Here is a 20,941-nt window from a genome sequence, read left to right as displayed (position 1 = left end):
AATAAATAAATCAAGATTCACAACTTAAAGAGTGCCAAAATGTAATGTTTAATAGCTTTTGTCGAGATATTTGGCTTAAGGTGGAATAGTTTGTGGAACCATGGATAAAAAGTATTTAATAAAAGATACATGGAAATAAAAAAGTGAAAAAATATTAAACTCAACTGAATATACCATGGGGATGAAGTTTGACGTTTGTCCTTTACAGAGGAAATTCCAATTCCTTATCTCAATAACGGTCAAAGAATTAAAGTTCATCAGTACAAACTTACAGTTATAACTCCAAAAGCACCATTACACTCCTTTAAGAAATGAAGCATATACAACTCTCAAATCCCCTGACGTTTCATCTACGGACTACTGTGCATTCGATATATAGAAAATAGATCTTTCTGATCACAAACCCGCAACGACTGCTGAATCTGCAAAATGATGGGATGAAATTCAATAATCCTTTAAAGTTTAAGAAAAAGACTTCCTACCATGGTAAATCACGAAGAAAGTTAAAGTAAGAGTAAATCACGACGTGACTCAAAGTAAGAGATAGAGATTATCAAATCGAATATTTAAAAAGTGGTCATTACGTTTTAAATATCAATTACACGATCACAATATCGTTTTAAAAGTGCTTAAACACTCTCTATATCCTCTATCACTTCATATTTACCATAATGGTGGCCATAAATAAATATTAAAAGAATTTTTGAAAAAAATTATTGATTATATTCATAACTATTTACAGAAAAAAATTAATTTTCTAATGTGAGACTTCTAATTCAAAATAAAAAAAGTGCAAGATTATTGTAAAAGACTTCTAATTCAAAATAAAAAAGTGCAAGATTATTATAAGAGACTTCTAATTCAAAATAAAAAAAAGTGCAAGTTTATTGAAAGAAATTTCTAATTTTAAATAGAAATGTGCATGATTCGTGATATATGTATATGACATTTTAAATACTTGGCTAAACAAAATATCATGCTTCCTGTCTGAATATGAAAAAAAATGTATTGGAGGAGACATATATATGAGAAAAATGTTTTATGATAAAAATTATTTCCATATCTTTATCAAAAAATAAGTGATATGTGACTTTTCAATTTTCACTTTTAAAAACAGTTTTGGAATTTTCAGGATTATTAGAATTGAAGGGCGATTTTTAATGTTTGCTTGTAAAGAAAGAATGAATTTTTAAAATTAAATCTTTAAATTAAATTTTTAAAATTATGCAGTGTAACTTCTAAGATAATGGGTGTATTTTACATGGTTGGATAAACAATTCTTGCATAAACAAATCTTCAACAAGTTTGTATATAAGAATAGGAAATTTTCGGACCGTCCAGGATTAATTATATAATATCGATTGAGAAAAATTGTTTCGTATGTAATTCGTTTCTTAAATTTCGTATATCAACCATTTTGACACTATTTTAATCAATGGGTGTTTATATATTATATAAAAACAACTTTATATATATATATATATATATATATATAAAGAAACTTTATTTTTTCTTTAAAGAACTTTATTTATGTTTCTAAAGTGATTAATGATATTTCGTACAGAAATGTATTTTGTAATAGAAGAATATGATAAGATATGAAAATAATTCTTTTTACTGATAATAAAGGAGCTATTCTTTAGAATTATAAAACAGAGCAAAACTTTATTTGAGCTTAGTGCATTTAATTTTTCTTCACTTTGCAGCTGCTTTCATTAAGGTAACTTAAATATAATAATGCTTTTTTTATGCAATACTTTTATTTAAAGTTCACACTATTATTTTAACAATAAATATCGTTATAGAATTCATATATCAAATAAATGGCTTAATTAAACATTGTGAAATCGCATTACAAGAAAACACGTTCATTTATTTATACTAAAATTGTTATAGTTAGATATAAATATTATTATTTACTATGTAATTATTTAAAATCACGTTTAATAAGTACATCATATGATATTTTAATTGTAATCAATTTTTTACAATCCTTTTCGGTATATCGTTTCATAATGATAAAATTTAAATGAATAATCGTTACACAGACATTATTGAGATAAATTATTGGCTCTTTCTTCAATAATGGAACCTGATCATATTCATTATCAAAAATAAATTTCCCATCTTCTTAAATTGAGAAAAATGTCCTTTTTTTTCTAGCGGTTTCCTTGAGTTTAAAAGAAAAAAGGCCTATGTTATACAAAAGCCTATGTTTGAAGTAAAAATCACGATTTCAAAGTTACGCATTATATATAGTGTAATGGTATTATAAACAATATCCCATAAATTTCCTCAAATTTCTTGTTTTTATAATTCTTGACCAATATTTAAATAGAGCAGATTTCAAATTTTTATGTAATGGGTTTAGGAATTTGATTTAATTCTGTCGTGAAAAGAAATTATTTATATGAATGTTTGTCAGTTTAATGTTAATGAAACGCTTAAAATTAAAAACTTTCTAGGAAGTTAAAATTTGAGGATAGAAATTTTCAACAAGAAGCTTATTAAATTTTCAGTTTTAAAGAAAAAATTACATTTTCATTAGCATCGGAAGAATATCATCATTGCATGAGAAATAGAAATGGCATTTTATATGAAAGAAGCAACACACTGATTATTTTAAAGATCTATTAAAACATGTAAATAATAAAATAAATAAATTCACTAATTGGAAATTCTGATTTTTATAAAAATAAACAACTAAATAAGCAATGATTTAAAAATTCAGTTAAGCATAATTTTATCTTTTTTGTAAATGTCGTGCATGGACTGAAACGAATAAAGTTAAAAATGAAACATCTATCTGCGAAAGAAGTATAAATAACTATCTATAATCACAAAAGATTAGACATCTGAAGATAATAAAAAGAAAAATTTTTTTACAAAATGAGCTTCTGACTACAGTAGCTAATGTTTTTTATTCCTCATCAATTTATAATAATAAATTGGAATTCTTATAACAATTTATAACTATAAAATGACAATTGATAATAATAACTTTTTTAAATAAACATAACAACAATAATTTGCTTCAAATAGACATTTTATATAAAGTCTTATTTATCTTTTAGAGAAAAATTGCGTAATGAAAATAAATTTTTATTATTCTACTACAAGACATAAAAAAAAATTAAAAATTTCCTAGCTGTTCTGATTCTGAAAATCTATAATATTGTTGATACATCGTAAAAAAGGCAATAAGTCGAAATATTATATTGTCGATTTGTTTTGAAATAAAATAGTTTGCCTATCCATATCTAGTATTTTGTTATTTACATTATATAGTGTAAAAAAGACACGAACATATACCTTCAAATATTTTAAAAGCATTTCAAAGGCAATGGCTGAAGACCACTTACTGTTTAGATAGATGAGTATAACTTGTTTCTAAAAGAGGAATTTAAAAACTATTCGGTATATGAAACTTTCAAAAACTTAAGGGCAGTTAAGAATGTTCAAAATTTTTATTTTAAAAGTCAGCGGAGTAATTTAGAAAACATCGTTTCTTACTAGTAAAACGATATACCTTTCAGGTAATGAAGCTGCTAAAATTGGAAACCTTTTTTATGCTTATAATTCCTTAGTGTAAATTTTCTTCTTAAAAAATGGCATCGGTGGAGTTTTGTTAAAATAAATATATTTCAGAATTTGATTCTATCGAGGATGAATTGTTTTGGATAGAGTATGGTAGTAAAGATAATCCTATGGATTATTTCTTTCAAGAAACTTCTCTTTATGAATTAAATAAGTTTTAAATATTTATCAATTTCTCAGCATTACAGAACGTTTTATTAGAACAATCTTTTCGAAATTTATCGAAAAATTTATTTATCCATAACAACATATATAATTTAGAATGTTATTTATTTTTATGGTATTTTAGTTTGAATGAAATTTATAGAATCATATCTCTTTCTTTTTTATATTTATACATCTAATAATAAAAGACTAAGTTAACTACTTAATTGAACTTTTAAGTCTTATTTTTCCATTAATAATTCCTTAGTCTGTGCAGGGAGAGTTGTAGTTGAAATGCAAAGATGAAGATGAAGTATTTTTTTTTTATATTTGTAGAACTTATTATAAATTTTTAAGCTAACCATTTTACTGGACTTCTAAATCTTACTTTTAGCATTAATAATTCTTTAGTCAGTGCTGAGAATATTATTTGAAGTTGTTCTATGAAATGCAAGGGTGAAGATGAAGCAATTTTTTTTAAATAATTGTACATTTAATTATAAAGGACTAAGCTATCCACTTAAATGAACTTTTAAATTTTATTTTCTTATTAATAATTTTTTTGTCTGTTCTGGAAATATGAACTGAAGTTGCTCTAAAATGCAAGGGTGAAGATGAAGCAATGTTATAATAAGAATTAGAAAATGCATAATATTCTTTACCAATAATACTTACAGAATTTGTATTAATTTATATATATAAATTTCTAGGAAATGTAGAATACTATGAACATGCTATTCATATTTAATGGAGGAATCAAAATTAAATGTTCAAAAAAATTTTGAATAATTGTTTAAAAATTGGTTAAACCATTCTTAAAATGTTTAAGAATGGCTTTTGTTTATCTTCCTCTGTAAAGAATATATTCCTTAATTAAAAAATTTGTTTTCTTATCAACCTCTTGACTGTTAAACATGAATAATTATAAAACTGCTATTGTTCAAACCTGAAAATTCTAAATGAAGTTGTTTGTAAACACTCAGAGAGAGGAGTGTTGCGAACTTCTTTCTTTTTGATTATTCCCACTCTTCCAGGAGGCAGATATAGCAGTAGCTGACTTGTCAATTACCTACGATCGGGAGGATGCCGTGGATTTTACTATGCCCTTCATGAACCTCGGGATCAGCATTCTTTTCAAGAAACCGGAAAAGAAAACGCCTCCCTTGTTTTCCTTTCTTAAACCGCTCTCTTTAGAAGTTTGGTTTTACATGGGAACAGCATATCTTGGCGTCAGTCTCTTCCTGTTTATTTTGGCAAGACTGAGCCCGTATGAATGGGTGAATCCACATCCATGCGATACAGATAATGACGTCGTAGAAAATCAATTTACTTTACTTAATAGCTTTTGGTTTACTATCGGGTCAATCATGCAGCAGGGATCGGATATTCTGCCAAGGTTAGTAAATTATCATTAACTTTAAAATATTTTAACGATTTTCCATTGACTGCAAAGTTAGCATTAATGATAATTATGATTTAGCTATGGATTAAACTGATTTCGTAAATATAAATATCGATTTATATTTTTCCTTATATTCTTAATAGAAATAATGAACAATCAAATACATTTAATGAAGAACAAATGCATAAAGATAAAGCATCCTAATTAAAAAAGGGAATATGATATTTCATTCATAAAATTATTTTTAACTGGAATTTTTTTTTAATTCTAGAAATAGCGATAAAATGATGCTGTAGTACTGTATTTTATCATATTATAGAATCCTTCTAATTTCTCTTTTTAAAGTTCAGAACCACAATAATGTATTTGAAAAAAATGATTCTTGCAGTTAAATAAACATGTTTGGAACCTTTTTTTTTTCTTTTTCCATTTGAAGCAAATATTTGATATCCATTAAATTAAAAGAAGAGAAACCATAAAAGCCTTTTTTTATAAAACTAAAAAAAACAAACATTTTTTTAGCAAAATGGAACAGACATTATAGAATGACAAAATCGCATGAAAAAATATGCAACCATTTCCTTCAAAATGTTTTTTTTTTCATTCTTTTTTTTTTCTTAATTTTCTAAGACAAAAAAAAGATGTTTTCAGCAGCAGCCCCTTCCCCCCTCCCCCCCAAAAAAACGTACTTAGCTACTGCATGCGTAGTAATTAAATTTTTTAAAAGCTTAAAAATCGTGAGAATTTCAACACGTAGCTTAAAAAAAGAATTCTTTTGAAAAATATATCTAGTCTACATTAATTTAATTCAATTTTATCTTAGCATATCATACTTTAATCTTGCTCTTAATGCTCTTTGGCGACTTTTTTTCTCCTTCTCCTGCAGAGCAATTTCGACGAGAATGGTAGCAAGCAGTTGGTGGTTTTTCACTCTCATTATGATTTCATCCTACACGGCCAATTTAGCCGCTTTCTTAACTGCTCAAAGGATGACTTCACCCATTGAGAGTGCCGCAGATCTCGCCAAGCAGACAGCTATTCAGTACGGATGTGTGTATGGAGGATCAACAATGAATTTTTTCCGGGTAAATCATCATAATTTGATTGCTTTTGAATTTTTAATTTATTTTCTGCTACAAAAATTCAAGTTAAAAAGTGTTTGTAATGATCTTCCCACTCCTTTCCGCTTAAAGAATTTTCACAATTTATTCCAAATATTGAATAAATTAAAAATAATGTTTGAAATACAAGATATTTTAAATTGTTGCAAATACATTTTCCCCTTTTAACATACATTTGAATGGTCATATTAACTGGTTTTTTTTATATGAAATAAATCTACTTCTCTACTTTTTTCAGTCATTCCTTAAACGATCCTTCCCAGGCTATTGGAAAAAGCAACAAGTCACAAAGTCAAGGTTTAAATTTTTTTGCAAAGCATATAATCTCCGAATAAACAAAATCAGGATTGTCAATATAATATGCGCTCATATCAAGCCTATCAATAAATATCTGTAAATGTGTTATACTTTTTTTTCAAATCTTGTATCTTCCTATTTTCATCATTTCATGTATTTAGAAGCATCTGCTCATCTATTCATTTTACTTTGGTTATTTTCACATCAAGTTTCTATTTTTTATTCATTTTAGATTGATATCATCCTTTATTTCATTTTTTTAGTTACTCAATTCTCACAAATTGAATGATTTAGAAATTATACAGTCAATTCTGTTATCAGGTTTAATTTTCAAGAATCATTACATGGAAATGTTTCAAAACAACTGACATCTTGCTCAGACGTAAGAGATATATGATACAGTTCTACTGCTTTTCAGATAACAAAGCTCATTGGAAGTGTTACGCTCTCACTTTTCAAGTAATACCACAAATAGCATATATTTATTTTACAATTTTATGATGATAATTGAGTTTGAATTGTGATATATTCCTTTCGAAAGATTGAATTATAAATTTGAAATATGTTTACTATTATGATGGTAAGGCTACATGCGAGAATTCATTTATCTGAATTGTTACATATACAGAAAAATAGAAATAGAATCTGAACCAGACCTGCAATTCTGATGATAAAATCGTGTGCCACTTTTCATCTCTCAAAATCCTTCCATTTAAGATTTAATATTCTCTGTAAGCGAACGAGCAAACAGGAAAATAGATTTCTCTTTGATAGAATCGTTTCGCCTGAATCGTTAGACATCTTCTATTTTAGTTGGGAGACTACATGCTGATTTCCCTCCTTTTCTCTATGTATGTTTCTGAGCTATCTGGAAATCAATTGTATCCTAGCTATAACTCTGCATCTGATGATCAAATTCAGAAGGCACCGAATTTGACACATATATTTATCTTAGAAAGAAAAAATGTGTAAATCCAATATATTTTCTTTAAATTTTAATTTTTAATAGAATTAATTAAAAAAATGTTGAAACTGAATTTTGGAATTTTTCAATGATAAATTTACAATATTATTTCACAATTTTTTTTATATATTTTTAAAATTTGAAAAAAAATTGTTTTATTAATGGTACCAATTCACTAGTAGTACAACATTTTTCTGAGTTTTTGCAATTTTTTTAAAGATATTTTTGTCGTTTAATTTCTAACAATATATTGCAATATTTAGTGGAAATTCAAAAAGATTCGTCAAATCTTTTATAGAGTCATATTCTTTTGTTTTGAAAGCTAAGGAAGACATTTTTGCTTAATATGTGTGTAGTTAAGAAGATGAATACAAAAAAGAAGTTGCAATACATAAAATTTAGAAGATGGAACTGGTCTCTATAAAAAAGTTCATATACATAGTTATTAATGTATCAATATTTTAATATTAATTTGAAGGAATCATAGATATAAAATTATGTCTAAGAGTTTAAACTGAAATTAAATTAAATCAGTATTTTCTGCTAAATAAATGATTATCAAAACTGGCTCTAATCATTTATATAAAAATACTCTTAAGAAGTGGATGCTTTATTACATTCAATTTACTATGCTGATAACCAAGAATTACCTTCTTAATATTGTTTTGGTAAAATATTTCAGTGGAATAATCTACCAAATATTATTCAAATAAAATTTATACAATCTTAATGACATTTCATAATTTAAAACTTATTGGTATAGTAGGCAAATATTATTATAAAATTTTTGCAATAATAAAAGTGTTTAAAATTGTCCTTATTTTTTAATTTAATTTTTAGTACCATCATCAAATTCATCATTGAATTCATCTAATGCATACTTTAATGATGTTTTCTGAATTATTACATAGCTTTAAATTATGTTCAAAAATGTATAATTTCAAAGTAATGCGCAATTTTACTAAAGCATATCTTTTTCATTCAAAAGAAAATTCTAGCATTGACTCAAAACTCACATATTTATTAGAAAATATATCTTTCAAAAGATCATAAAATATCATTGTACTTTTATTTATTTCGAAAACTCCTTTTTCTTTGCAATTTCAACTTCCTTAAAGAACGAGGTAAATATTTGTTTCTGAACTATCTTTTCCAGACTTCGACCTATCCCATTTACAAAAGGATGTGGTCCTTTATGGAATCGCAAAGACCTTCCGTATTTCCCGAAGATAATTATAAAGGTATTGAACGAGTCAAAATGGGAAACTACGCTTTTCTCATGGAATCGACGAGCATTGAATACGTCACTGAAAGGAATTGCGATCTGACTCGGATTGGAGGAGAACTGGATTCAAAAGGATATGGAATAGCTACTCCACCAGGCAAGGATTTCTGTTCTTTTAAAAGACTGCCATAACGCTATTTGTTGAACAACATTACACGCATAAATGATGCATGAAATATATAGTTTCATTTTAATTGTTATTTAGGGATTAGTTGAAGTGCAAAATAAAGTATTTCCTTTTTCTATTTCTCTAATAAAGATATATTTCTTGGTTTTGTAACTGGTTAAATTTAAAAGGTATTTTAAGAAAAAAGAGGTGTTTTTCTTTATTTACTACTTTCAGAGATGCATAAAAGCGTATAAAGCATAGGCAAATGTAATGCATTTAAAGCAAAATATAACGCTACCATGATTTATTTCTGTTATAAATTTATTATCCGTAAATAGTAGATGCGACAAATTCAGTTAATAATTCTTCAGTGTATAATATAAATCTCATTTATAAATAGTATCAGTATAATATAAATAGTATATCCTCATCATATAATCAGAGAATAAGTATAAAATATTCATGCATAAGATAAAATAACTGCAAATTATTACCTGTAATAAAGGACAAAGAAAAGTGTTAATACTATGTTTACTCCCTCTACATTTTAATAAATACAATAAATGAAAGGAATACCCTTGTATTAAAAGAATGTTTCAACCTACTTCGGAAAAATTTGCATAAAATATAATCCCCAAATTGTCATAATTTCCTTACCCAGTTACCTTTAAAAGATATCCGTGGAAAAACAAGAAGGGCAAAATTGGTCTAAATTTAAACTTTTCACTAGTCACGGATTAACATTTCCCATTGGAAAGAATGTAATTCGAAATTATAGCATTTTAATAAAGTTGCCTCCCCCAAGAAAAAGAGAATCACGTCGTTGAAACAGTGGTTTGTCTTTCCCTTACCTTTAGATTTTCCCTTATTGGGCTTATTAAAGTTTAGGATACGTTATGACGACTGGAAATGCCATGAGAATGCATGAATGAGTTTTTTTCATGAGTTATTACCTTAAATAAAGAATGCAAATGTTAAATTGTAAGATAAGTTAATATGACTTTTATTAATAAATCTCATTCAAAAAATTAAAGGATTTGAACCTTAGTATCTGTATAACCAGGTTTAGATCTCCATCGCCTGAAATTCTGAACACTTTAGAAGATTCAAGACGTGAATGGGATTTCTCCAAGTTTATCTTGCTACCGCGATTCATTCAATCATTTCTTCAACATCTTTTCGACATTCATTGAGGAATTACAGCCTTTCAGTCAAACAGACATATGTACTGAATTGCTGATCACTATCCATTATTTAATATTAAAGTGATATTTATATGTATCATTGTTAAGTCCCTTTGTAACTACAATGGAAGCTGTACCAAGGTAAAATGCTGTTTGTCATCCTAAAGTTATGATTATCATTAATCCAGGAATGCCGAGTAGTTAAGGGAAATAATAATCTCCTTTGGAATAATTTCTCACAATACTATACTTACTGCAAAATAGAATCACAAAACCATATTGCAGTCAGTATTTGAAAACAAGCTGTCCTGAAGGAACAAACCTGCTTCCACGCAATACTCCCATATCTCCCATGCCACGGACATATTTACGACTTTGTGTTAATATGTGGTTCTGATTTGTTTGTTCTCTTCCCCACAAAAGTGTATCCCATGCCACGGACATACTTACGATCTTGTCTTAATATGTGATTCAGATTTGTTTGTTCTTCTCCTCACAAAAATGTAACCCTTGGTGTTGTAACTGCCAATATATCCCTATTAATAGATTTCTTTTATTTTTTAATTAGGTTCCCCTTACCGAGGCATCCTGTCTAGTGGAATTTTGGCCCTTCAAGAATCTCAGCAGCTCCAGATACTGAAGGACAAGTGGTGGAAGGCAACTCAAAAATGCCCGGATGATTCAGGTTCCTCTTCAGCAGAGATGGGAATCCGGAATGTGGGTGGCGTGTTCTTGGTTTTAGGTATCGGATCCATATTGGGGGCCATAATCGTCATACTTGAATTTGTATGGAAGGCCAACAAGATGCTCGATAGAGTAAGTTACTTTCGATGAGTTACGATGAAAAAAACTTAAAGGAGCTTTTGATGTAACTAAAAATATCAAAGAGCTGATCCGGAGAACATGTCAAAATTTTCATAAGTCAATCTTTAAGATTACTTTTTTCTATAAAGAAATGAGCAATTATATTGTTCATCCCTTTATAATTTGATGTATATCACTCCTTTGCAGAATCAAATTCAAAAATAAATATAAATTGCATTTTTGAGTTAAATATAACATAAGAAATCTTTGAGCTACCAAAATACATACAAGGAATATAAAAGTAATCAAGGAATGGAATGCTGTAAATCCAATGAATGACCAATTTCTTTAAAAATTGTAACATAATTTCTCATGAAAGTATCATTTTCGAGCTACTTACTATGAGTTGACTGAAACATGTGTTTTTGCAGTGTGTAGCTATGTTCCTCCTTGCATGCGTTATTACTTAATATATATGTTTTATTACTGAGTCACTAGAATATAACTCTCTCCATATTATTTATAAGAGATATCTAATAGGGCGAAGAAAATCATTTTTAGTTCCTTCGTTTGTTATATCACAAAATGCTTGATAACAGGCTTGCTTCTAAAGAAGAAAAAAAAAATAATAATTTGCAACATCCAACCAAGAAATATAGTTTTATGGTTTGAAATAGAGTGAAATCTCTTTCTTCTTTCTTTACTCTCTTCAAAAATTTCTCTTGTCAAAGGGACTCTTGAGATTTACTTCGCCATAAAATAGAAATTGTTAAAAGTTGAGTTGTTGGAAACAAATACAACGAATAATTTTAACTCATAAATTGGATTTATTTCATTCTCAAAATATAAACTATATAAAATTTAATTTAATGCAAAATAAGAAATGAATTTGTTATTTTATTTCATAAAAAAATATTATAATTAAAAAAATCATTAGCATAGAAAATTATGGGGTCGAAGTGATACAAATTGTGATCTATGTATTGGCTTCAAAATTACTCCATGCGGGTTTCACACTGTTCCAAGCAAAAGTAGAAATCACTTAATATATATCAATTTTTAATAGGATGAAAATTAACAGAAAATCATCTGTATCTAAAAAAATTATTTCTTAGCTTAAGTTATAATTCAGCTAGTGGTCAATCTATTTTACGTCATGTATTGGATTAGTCAAAACGAAGAAAAGTATCAAATCGAGTTAATTTTTAGATTAAAAATAATTGATTTATATTAATAACTGCTCAACATTATTTTTTCATTAATGGTATTTCAACGAATTTAGGGAAATTTCGTTATTTGCTGATAACTAATTTATTATTGGTTTTTAAAAACTTTAATTGATAAAATTAAATGGAAAATTAAATTTCAGTTGAATTACATAAGCAATACAAAATCATATCAAAATTGTCGCAAATGTAAATAAATAATAATTGTTTTTAAAATATGAAATGAATAAGGTTTATATAAATCAGTAGTCGTTTTTATTTAGTATCATACTTGTATTGATGTATTGTAGAAAATGAATCTTGTGCTCTTATTAGCTCTAAATTTTTCAAAAACTGAAATACATTATATGGTAATTATTTTGTGAGAAACAGAAAAACAAGGTTTACATTAATCAGCAATTGTTGATATTTGAGGAAGATAATTGAGATTATGTATTTTATAAAAAATAAAATAATAAAACCAATAAATAGGCTGATAAAAATAGAATAACTAAATTTAGAGCACTCATTATTGGATGCAAAGACAATTGGAATATTGAGTGGATGCATTATTTCAAAAACTAATTTAGCAAACGTTAAATAACGTTTAAATAACGTTAGTTTTGAAATCAAGAATCTCAAAATACTTAATTCCCTCTAAAATTTTCTTAGCATGGTTTTTATTGTTGACTAATAATGCAATATTTTAAGAAAATTCTTAAATAGAATATAATTTGAGTAGTTGAATGGGCATTAGAATTATCGTTTACATTAAATATTTTCTCAAAAGGAATATTTTTCAATATCGTCTTGATATTTGTTTAATTTCTATGAAGATTCATTAACAAAACATCTTAAAAGAATTTAATCTGCAAAAATTAAGTCATTAAACTGTCATTCCAAATTGTTTCTTTGCATAATTTTATTTTTGCTTAACAATATATATATATATATATATATATCCTTTCACATATATATATATATATCCTTTTACATATATATATATATATATATATATATATGAAATGATCTGGAGAAAAGAAAGATGAGAGATCCAAAACAAAGCTGTCTCCTATCGCTTTGTTTTATGTATTCTTCTTTTGTATGTAATGAAAAAAAATTATGAATTGTTTTAGGGTAGTATAAGCTATAAAAATATATAATTCAGTCTTCTGTGGTCATAGGAATCATAAAAAAAACATATAGTAACATTTTACTTATTTTCATAAGTATGTGAAGAGCAAATAATTAAATTCATGTATCATTCTCAAAACGGTGACTCATAAGTTATGACTTATAAACGAAGGCATTTTTGTCCTCTAAACTGGAAAAATATCTTCGTTTGTCCATTCCATCTGTGATTTCGAAGAAAATACAGAACAAATAAAGCTGTACCTCCACAGTATTGTTTGTTGAACGTTTCTCGATTTTGTAAACCAAAAAAAAAAAAAAAAAAAAAAAAAAAGAAAGAAAGAAAAGAAAAAAGAAGAAGTATGGAGAGTCAAGGCTTTCACAGAATGTCGCGGATAGTATCAGAGACGTTTCCACGTGTAATCTAGAACACTGGAAATTACACCTCGAAATGCTTTGGAGAACTTCATTTCGTAGATTACATCTGGAAAACACCTTCTACATTTGCTTCAATGATAGAAGTTTCATGATAGTTGTCTTATCTCCTCCTTGGTAATGTATCTGGTTGAAATAAGAGCACTGAATAAATGTGTGTCAAGTAACTGAAACAATACAAAGCGGACTTAGGTGTCTACAGTATGAATCCTTTTAATCAAATTCGGATTAAACACAATACAGGTTATCAAAAATACCTCTGGAATCACATATTAAAAAAATACTATATTACAGGTAATATTCATCATAGCTTGTCCTAAGAGTTCTTCAATAATACTGCTAGTCAATATGTTTGAAGTCATTTTAATGAAAAGTTTGTGAAAGATTACCTTTGGATGCTATAATCTAACAAAAATTGCTACATTTTCTGAATTGTAAATTGAATATATTGAAAACATATCTGAGTATATATTAATGCACTTAATATCATATTAAATAAATAACCTCACTTTTAATAAAGAGCAAATGAACAATTTACAAATAAAAGTTTTGAATTCGCTTTATACTAAAATAATTTCAATTTAACATTTTTCAATTGATTACGAAATAATAATAGATGTTCAGGATTTTCTAAAAATGTTCTTAGTTGAATTCCTTATTAGTCGATTATCTTGGTTATATATCCTTGGAAAAGAAGATAAAATTTTTCTTGCATTTTACGATATATTATTTATTTATATAGGTATAATCATTTTTAAATAAGAATAATTTATACTGCATTATTATTTCATAATTACCTCGTATTATACATTATAACTGATAGATTAAATCAGATAGCAATCCGATTAATGAAAATGAGCAACATTACTATTTAATTTTTTAGATATGTTTCAATACTTCTCTGCAGTATGTTTTATAATTCATTGAAAATTCAAATTTGTATAATAATAAATATATCTTACAATGATTGGTAGTGATATAATAATGCAGGAACTAATAACTGATTCATCACCTGAACGTAATAGATAAAGCCTAAAACGTTGAAATCATACAAAACAGTGTATATTGGAAATATTTATTCTTCACAATTTAATAGGTAGTATCCAAAATAGATGCATCTAATAACGAATAGATGCTCGAAGGTATTGTCGCATAAGAGAATATGCATCGCTGAAAACTTTTGCAAAACTGATTGCCATAAAATTCGACAACGTCTGAAATTTTTCTAGCATAAACAACTTTCTTGAGTACTACTGTAAAATTAATTTCTGATTCAATACTCGTAAGGCAATAAGGCAATTAATACTCGTAATTTTCATAAGTTTAGTCACTGTCAGTCATGCGAGCATAAGCCATGTGAGCGCATGCTTTTTCTAACCACAAATAAGCAACCATAATCTACCTTATTTCTTCGCGTAATCTCAATGACAGTAATAAAGTTTGCACGGTTGCCAGAACTATAGATATTAGAACGAATGATAGATATGCAACTCTTCCATTGAAGGTATTTGCCATCATTGGGTTTAAAGTAATTGAACATCACAACAAAATTACACCCTGTATGAAAGTAAATACTATTAATTCAATGTTTTCTTATTTTCGTGTCCCACCGGTGTGATCATTTTAGGTTTAAAACCAACATAAGCAAATTATCGTAGGGGACTGTTATAGGACGTCGCCTATTTCCATTAATAATTTGTTTCTAATCACGTGATCCTTCGTAATTGTGCTTTTATATACCTTTATTTTATGATAATAACATGTTGGCATACTAATAATTCTTAAACATAAAAGGATATCTGTTGTGTGAATATATTTCAAATACTGAAATTATTTTTTTTAAAAAAATGCTAAGTTATTGATTTATAATACAATTTTTCAGGAGTCCATACCAGTGATGCTATGGCATGAGCTTAAAGCCACCCTCTCCTTCCGTGGTTCGACAAGACCAGCTCCCAAAGATGAGGAAGAACCGTCAGTAGAAAAAATGCCCATGGTGAACATGGGCAAAATAGAAGACTTTAAATTCTCATGACATGTTGTACATCCAAATATTTTAAATTATTCAAAAATTTTAATGGGCTGTTTCCGCTTTCTTACTTTTATCGATTATATAAATTAGGACAAAATCTATTCATGATTTTAATAAAAAGGACTTTTTACAAAATATAATCATCAATAGCACAACATGCAAAAGATGAGGTCATAATTTTAACTTCCATTTTTTTTACGGAAATGCTTTATGGAATTTCTTTTAAAATAATAATATAGGAATATATTATTTTCAATACAATTACCTATTAAATAATTTAAATAAGCAAAATTTGATGAAACATTATAACAAATAAACATTTTGCTTATTAACTTCTAATGGAAGTCTGGCTAATCTAAAAATGTCTTGAAGCAACAAATAACAACCATTTCTTCTTTTTCTGAACACCGAGGCTTTATAAAACTGCATTCTTAAAATTAAAGTGATTATCAGTACTAAGGAAGTACCAACTGTTTAGTATTATGGTCAAATAAATTCACATGAATTTCGGCATTCAACATTTATAAACAAAAATTTATCATTGTTTTAAAAAAAAAGTTAAATAATTTTTCAGAAAAAATAAGAAATTGATACTGTAAGATAACTTGTACATATTTTTGACTTAATATGTGTTTGTGGAAGCGAAAATAGCCCTCTGTTTGATGTTTTTATGAGTTTAAATGTGCCTGAAATTGCAGGAAAAATCTTAAATTCTGCAAGTGTTTTATCCTTTCAGCAACAAGGATTCTCGAGTTGTTGCGTTACATTAAACCACTCAACAGAGCTTTAACCACTCACCGACATCACCAAGATAACTGTAGCGTGGAATATATTTTACTATGAAAAATCCAAACAAAACTGTAGCATTTCTTATGCGTAATAAATATATATTTGTTGAATCAAGATTTTGGTATTGTTTGATTGTTGAATTTGTTCTAAATCCTTGATTTCATCATATAAATATGCTTTTTTTGCTTATTGGATTAATTAAGGATCTAATTCGGCAGAATATGCATTTATACTTTACTCTGGGAAATGACTTTATCACTTAATTTCATTTTCCAAGATAGTCACATATGACAAATATTAATCACTTCATATATACAAAATTATCGCTTATTCTGAGATACTCTGCTTACATAACAAAATCTAATATATAAAAATATTCTAGCTAATCAGGTTTTGCATCTGAAATGGAGTAAGATCTAAAATACGCACTGTCCTTTATATACAACATTCATGAATATAAAAAAACAATGATTTTTAACTTAAAATATGATATTAGACTTAGCTTAAATGTGGCATGTAAAACTTCTACATTTATTTTTCATTAATTTTTTACAATTTAATATTTTATTTTCTTAAAATTTAGCATATTTTATTTTCCATATGTTTTGCCAAAAACCAGAAATGGCTAGCATAGATAATTTTAGCTCTTCGGGCATTAAACAATAAATTTGAATTGCTATGTTATGTTTTTAGAAAATATCCTCTTATAATATTGTTTATTCATACAATCAATTAAAAAGTGTCTTTTTGTCAATTGTTCATCTACGATTTTCAATTCCGTTGTGCCGAACCAAGTCTCTAAATAATAGTTTAATGCCTGAATAAATAAAACATAAAGATTAAAATTCCATGGTTATTTCATGAATACGAACAAAGTTTAACATCTAGATTTAAATATAAAATTATAACAATATGAAATGAAAGAACAGTCCGTAAAAATAACATGTATATCAATTTTATTTGGAACAACTGTAGAGGATTATTACGATTCTAAACGAAACGCCGTCTCTGAAAAATTTCTATAAAGCATATAATATAAAAAAGAAATTAGTGTTCTACGCATACTGAATAATTTTCTACAAACAATATTAAAAATGTTATTTCAAGCATTTAAGCGTAGTTCATTGCGATTCCTTAGTTTTTGTCGCCACCTACCGAATCTTTGAAACCATTTCAAAGTTTTTTTTCTTCATCATTCATTAGACTTCTGTTCAAGTTTGTTCTGTTCTGTTTACAAATACAAAATGTTCTTATAAATTCTGACATGAGTTTATGTAATTGTTTAGCAGTAAACGAAAACATACAGATTTGTTATTTTGCTTTGGAATTAATTAATGAATAATAAAATCATTTTTTTTATCTCATATTACTTTTCATATCAGGATTCTAAATTTCAAATTGATTTTCGGATCAACTCTACCAATTCTATGAACTAAAATTTAAATCAACAAAGTGTTAAGAAATTATAAGGTACAAAAAAAATATCGAAATCAATACTTTCATACCCCTAGATTCAAATTTTATTTTAAATTGCTAAATGTATTGGATTAAATATCGGATTATTAATTATCTTCTAAGAAACAAAAAAAAATGTATAATAATTAGCTTAATAAAATAAAAATGAATGAAAAAATTAAATAATTTATATGTTTATATTTTAGTGTGTTTAAATGAGAATAATTTATGTTTTATAAAAAAATGCAATGAACGCTATATATATCAATATTTTAATTTTGGAAGCGCAATATTACGAAAACTTATTTGGTGAGGTTGTTTTAATTGTGAGTGCCCAAAATGAGATTTTTGCTTTTAATATGAATAGGAAATTTCTCAGAGTTTCTGACTTAAGAGATGAATATAACTTTAAATCATCCCAACAATAACATTTAATGAAATTCAAAAAAGAATAATAACACATAAATAATCATTTCAGGACATTATAATGTGCTAATTTGTTAAACGCTCATTAAGTTAAATCTATTGTTATATTTAAAGTTTGGTAGTAAAATTTCATTAAACATTGTTTCAACTGCTGTATGCTATTTTAAACATTTCACTAATTAATGAAACACCTGAATTCTTAAATGCATCATTCCACAAGCATATCTCATTTCGAAATTAATAAAATCTTTTGCTCTGCTACTTGTTAGGTAATTGCATCCACTTTCAGGCATTTTACATTATACGTTCAAGTGACAATGAAAGTTAACATTTCTGACACTAGCAATTAGAGGCAGTGGCAAAAGAAAGTCTACGTAAGCAAATGGGAACTTCAGTGTTTAAGAAAATTAAACGAAGAAGCTATTTAAGCGTTAAAGTATATCAGTAAAATAATTCTATAGTAATTAACGAAAGCATACTTTGAAAGAGGTATTAAAATAGAAATAGCAACTACAGTATTTGATGCATTTAATCACATATCGCTTTCCTGCATTTAATTTACATACTGCATTTTTCATACAAATCGCATAATTAATTGCAAAATATATGGAATATTTAGAAAACCTTTCATTTTAAACCATATAAGTAGAGCTGGAACAATATTTAAATTAAGTACTTAACTGTGTAATTTGTTAAAACTATATTTTTACCTACGTTAAAAAGGTAAATATTTTGGATCTGACACACAAAAAATTTAACTTCAATTTCTCATTAGAAAAAGTAATAAAATTAAAATTTATACAGGATGGAATTGTTAAAAGATTAATATCATTAGAAGTTACTGTCATTGTTTAATCGTAAAAATATTATACTGCGGTAAATTTGATACAATCAGATTTTTTTTTTTTTCGTTTGAGTTTTAAAAAGTTTAGATGAAAAATTTAGAATTTTTATAAATTTTCAAAAATTGACTCTCTATTAGTTTTGTTTAATCTAGTAAAATTCTTACAGTTAAATTCATTCCTTCTTTTAAATGTTTAACTTATATGTAAACTTGATAGACCTGCTCTGTGTTCTAGACAAACGATACAAAATATTCTAAAAAAGTGTGAGAAAGCAAAATTATTTGTGAAAGTCATTTTTCCCCTTGCGTTGATTTGCGAATTGATTGTCAAAGCGGTGAGCAGCTCAATTAGAGACAGTAATAAAATTTGATTATCATAATTATTATATTTTTGTTTAGTATTTATTTATTTTAACAACACTAATTTAATTTCTATACGTTTTAATATTCAAAAATAAATATTGCTCTTTATTATCCATGCTGAATTCAGCATTTTTTAACAACTCGACCAGTTTTTGGCTTAATATTATAAATGCCTAAAATGTCTAAATATATTTATCTCAGGTAGAATTATAAAGTGATCATTAATACTGATGTTGATCGCAGTGTCACATTACTATTATTTCTTATCTCTTGATCAGTTCATCTTTGGTCTGAATGTTATAAGTAACCAAAGGGTATAAACGAATTTATCTCAGATATAATTTGAAATTAGTAGGTACTCTAAAGTTTAATGCTTGTCCGAAATTTTAAAGGATAAATAAAATTTCGAAAAAAAATTCAAAATAAATTAAATTAAATACCAAATTGAGATGCTGTATTTGTGACACATGTAGCAGATATATCGGATTTTGTTAAGTGTAAAATTAAGAAATAAGTTATGAACTTTATAGACAAATGTATGTAGTCAATATTCACATAATATAGTCATTGCTTTATTTAGATTTCTGTGTATAACAATTCATTTTTGAAAGCTATAATTTGGATTCAACAATTAAAATAATATTCTTCCTTATGCTTATAGAATAATCTGCTGTGGGATGTATGAACTTACCTTTTCACTATAGAAATACACCTATACTTTCAAAATGTCATTCATATTTTAAGAAGATAAAATCAATGATATATTCATCATTAATAATCTTTGAAAAAATTGCTCATTAAATATGAAAATAGTACATATTATTTAACTAACTTACTTCAACAGGAATTAATCAAATTAGAAGAAAGCAAGAAAATCATTTATAATGGGACTGAATCATCTAAGTGCTGAACTGGACATTTCAAAATTTACTCCCTGTTTTAGAACTACAAGACAGCTAGGAAGACTATATTTTATCTTCAACCGATGATAAACAATTCATGAGATGGTGTTTTAATATTAAATTTCTACACTGCAGTAGTTTCACATCAAATGGTCCCAATTTGTGAACTTCTCATATAAAATCCGAAGTCTTAATATAAGATTAAATGTTTCTTTGTCATATCTGAAATCAAAAACTGAAAATAACAATCCCCTCTCTTTAAACTCTGCTGACATGTAACAACATAATGTTTTGCCTTATATAGTGATTGTTTGCCGTTATATATATACAGTTGTGGCCAAAAGTGTGGACATTTTTTGAAAGTTTCATGTTTTTTACCTTTGTGTGCTTGTAGAATATATTAATTTTCCCTTAAATACAAATGTTTATATATCAAATTGAAGGTAATTTAA

At 26.7% G+C, this 20,941-nt stretch overlaps 1 protein-coding gene across 2 annotated transcripts in view; it reads left to right on the top strand.

Moving 5' to 3' along the window:
- Positions 1–16,613, top strand: part of LOC129958157 (glutamate receptor ionotropic, kainate 2-like) — a 273,917-nt gene extending 257,304 nt beyond the window's left edge. The window contains exons 11-15 of one of the 2 annotated variants that reach the window (XM_056070393.1): positions 4,776–5,137; positions 6,030–6,228; positions 8,682–8,907; positions 10,672–10,919; positions 15,561–16,613. In XM_056070393.1, coding sequence (XP_055926368.1) covers positions 4,776–5,137; positions 6,030–6,228; positions 8,682–8,907; positions 10,672–10,919; positions 15,561–15,713 — 1,188 coding nt within the window. In that variant the 3' untranslated portion in view covers positions 15,714–16,613. The remainder of the gene's footprint in view (positions 1–4,775; positions 5,138–6,029; positions 6,229–8,681; positions 8,908–10,671; positions 10,920–15,560) is intronic. The other variant, XM_056070403.1, reaches the window with a different exon arrangement.
- The last annotated feature ends 4,328 nt before the right edge of the window (positions 16,614–20,941 follow it).

The sequence above is a fragment of the Argiope bruennichi genome, chromosome 2 (genome assembly GCF_947563725.1).
Source record: "Argiope bruennichi chromosome 2, qqArgBrue1.1, whole genome shotgun sequence".
NCBI lineage: Eukaryota > Metazoa > Arthropoda > Arachnida > Araneae > Araneidae > Argiope > Argiope bruennichi.
This window is presented reverse-complemented; position numbering and strand designations above follow the sequence as displayed.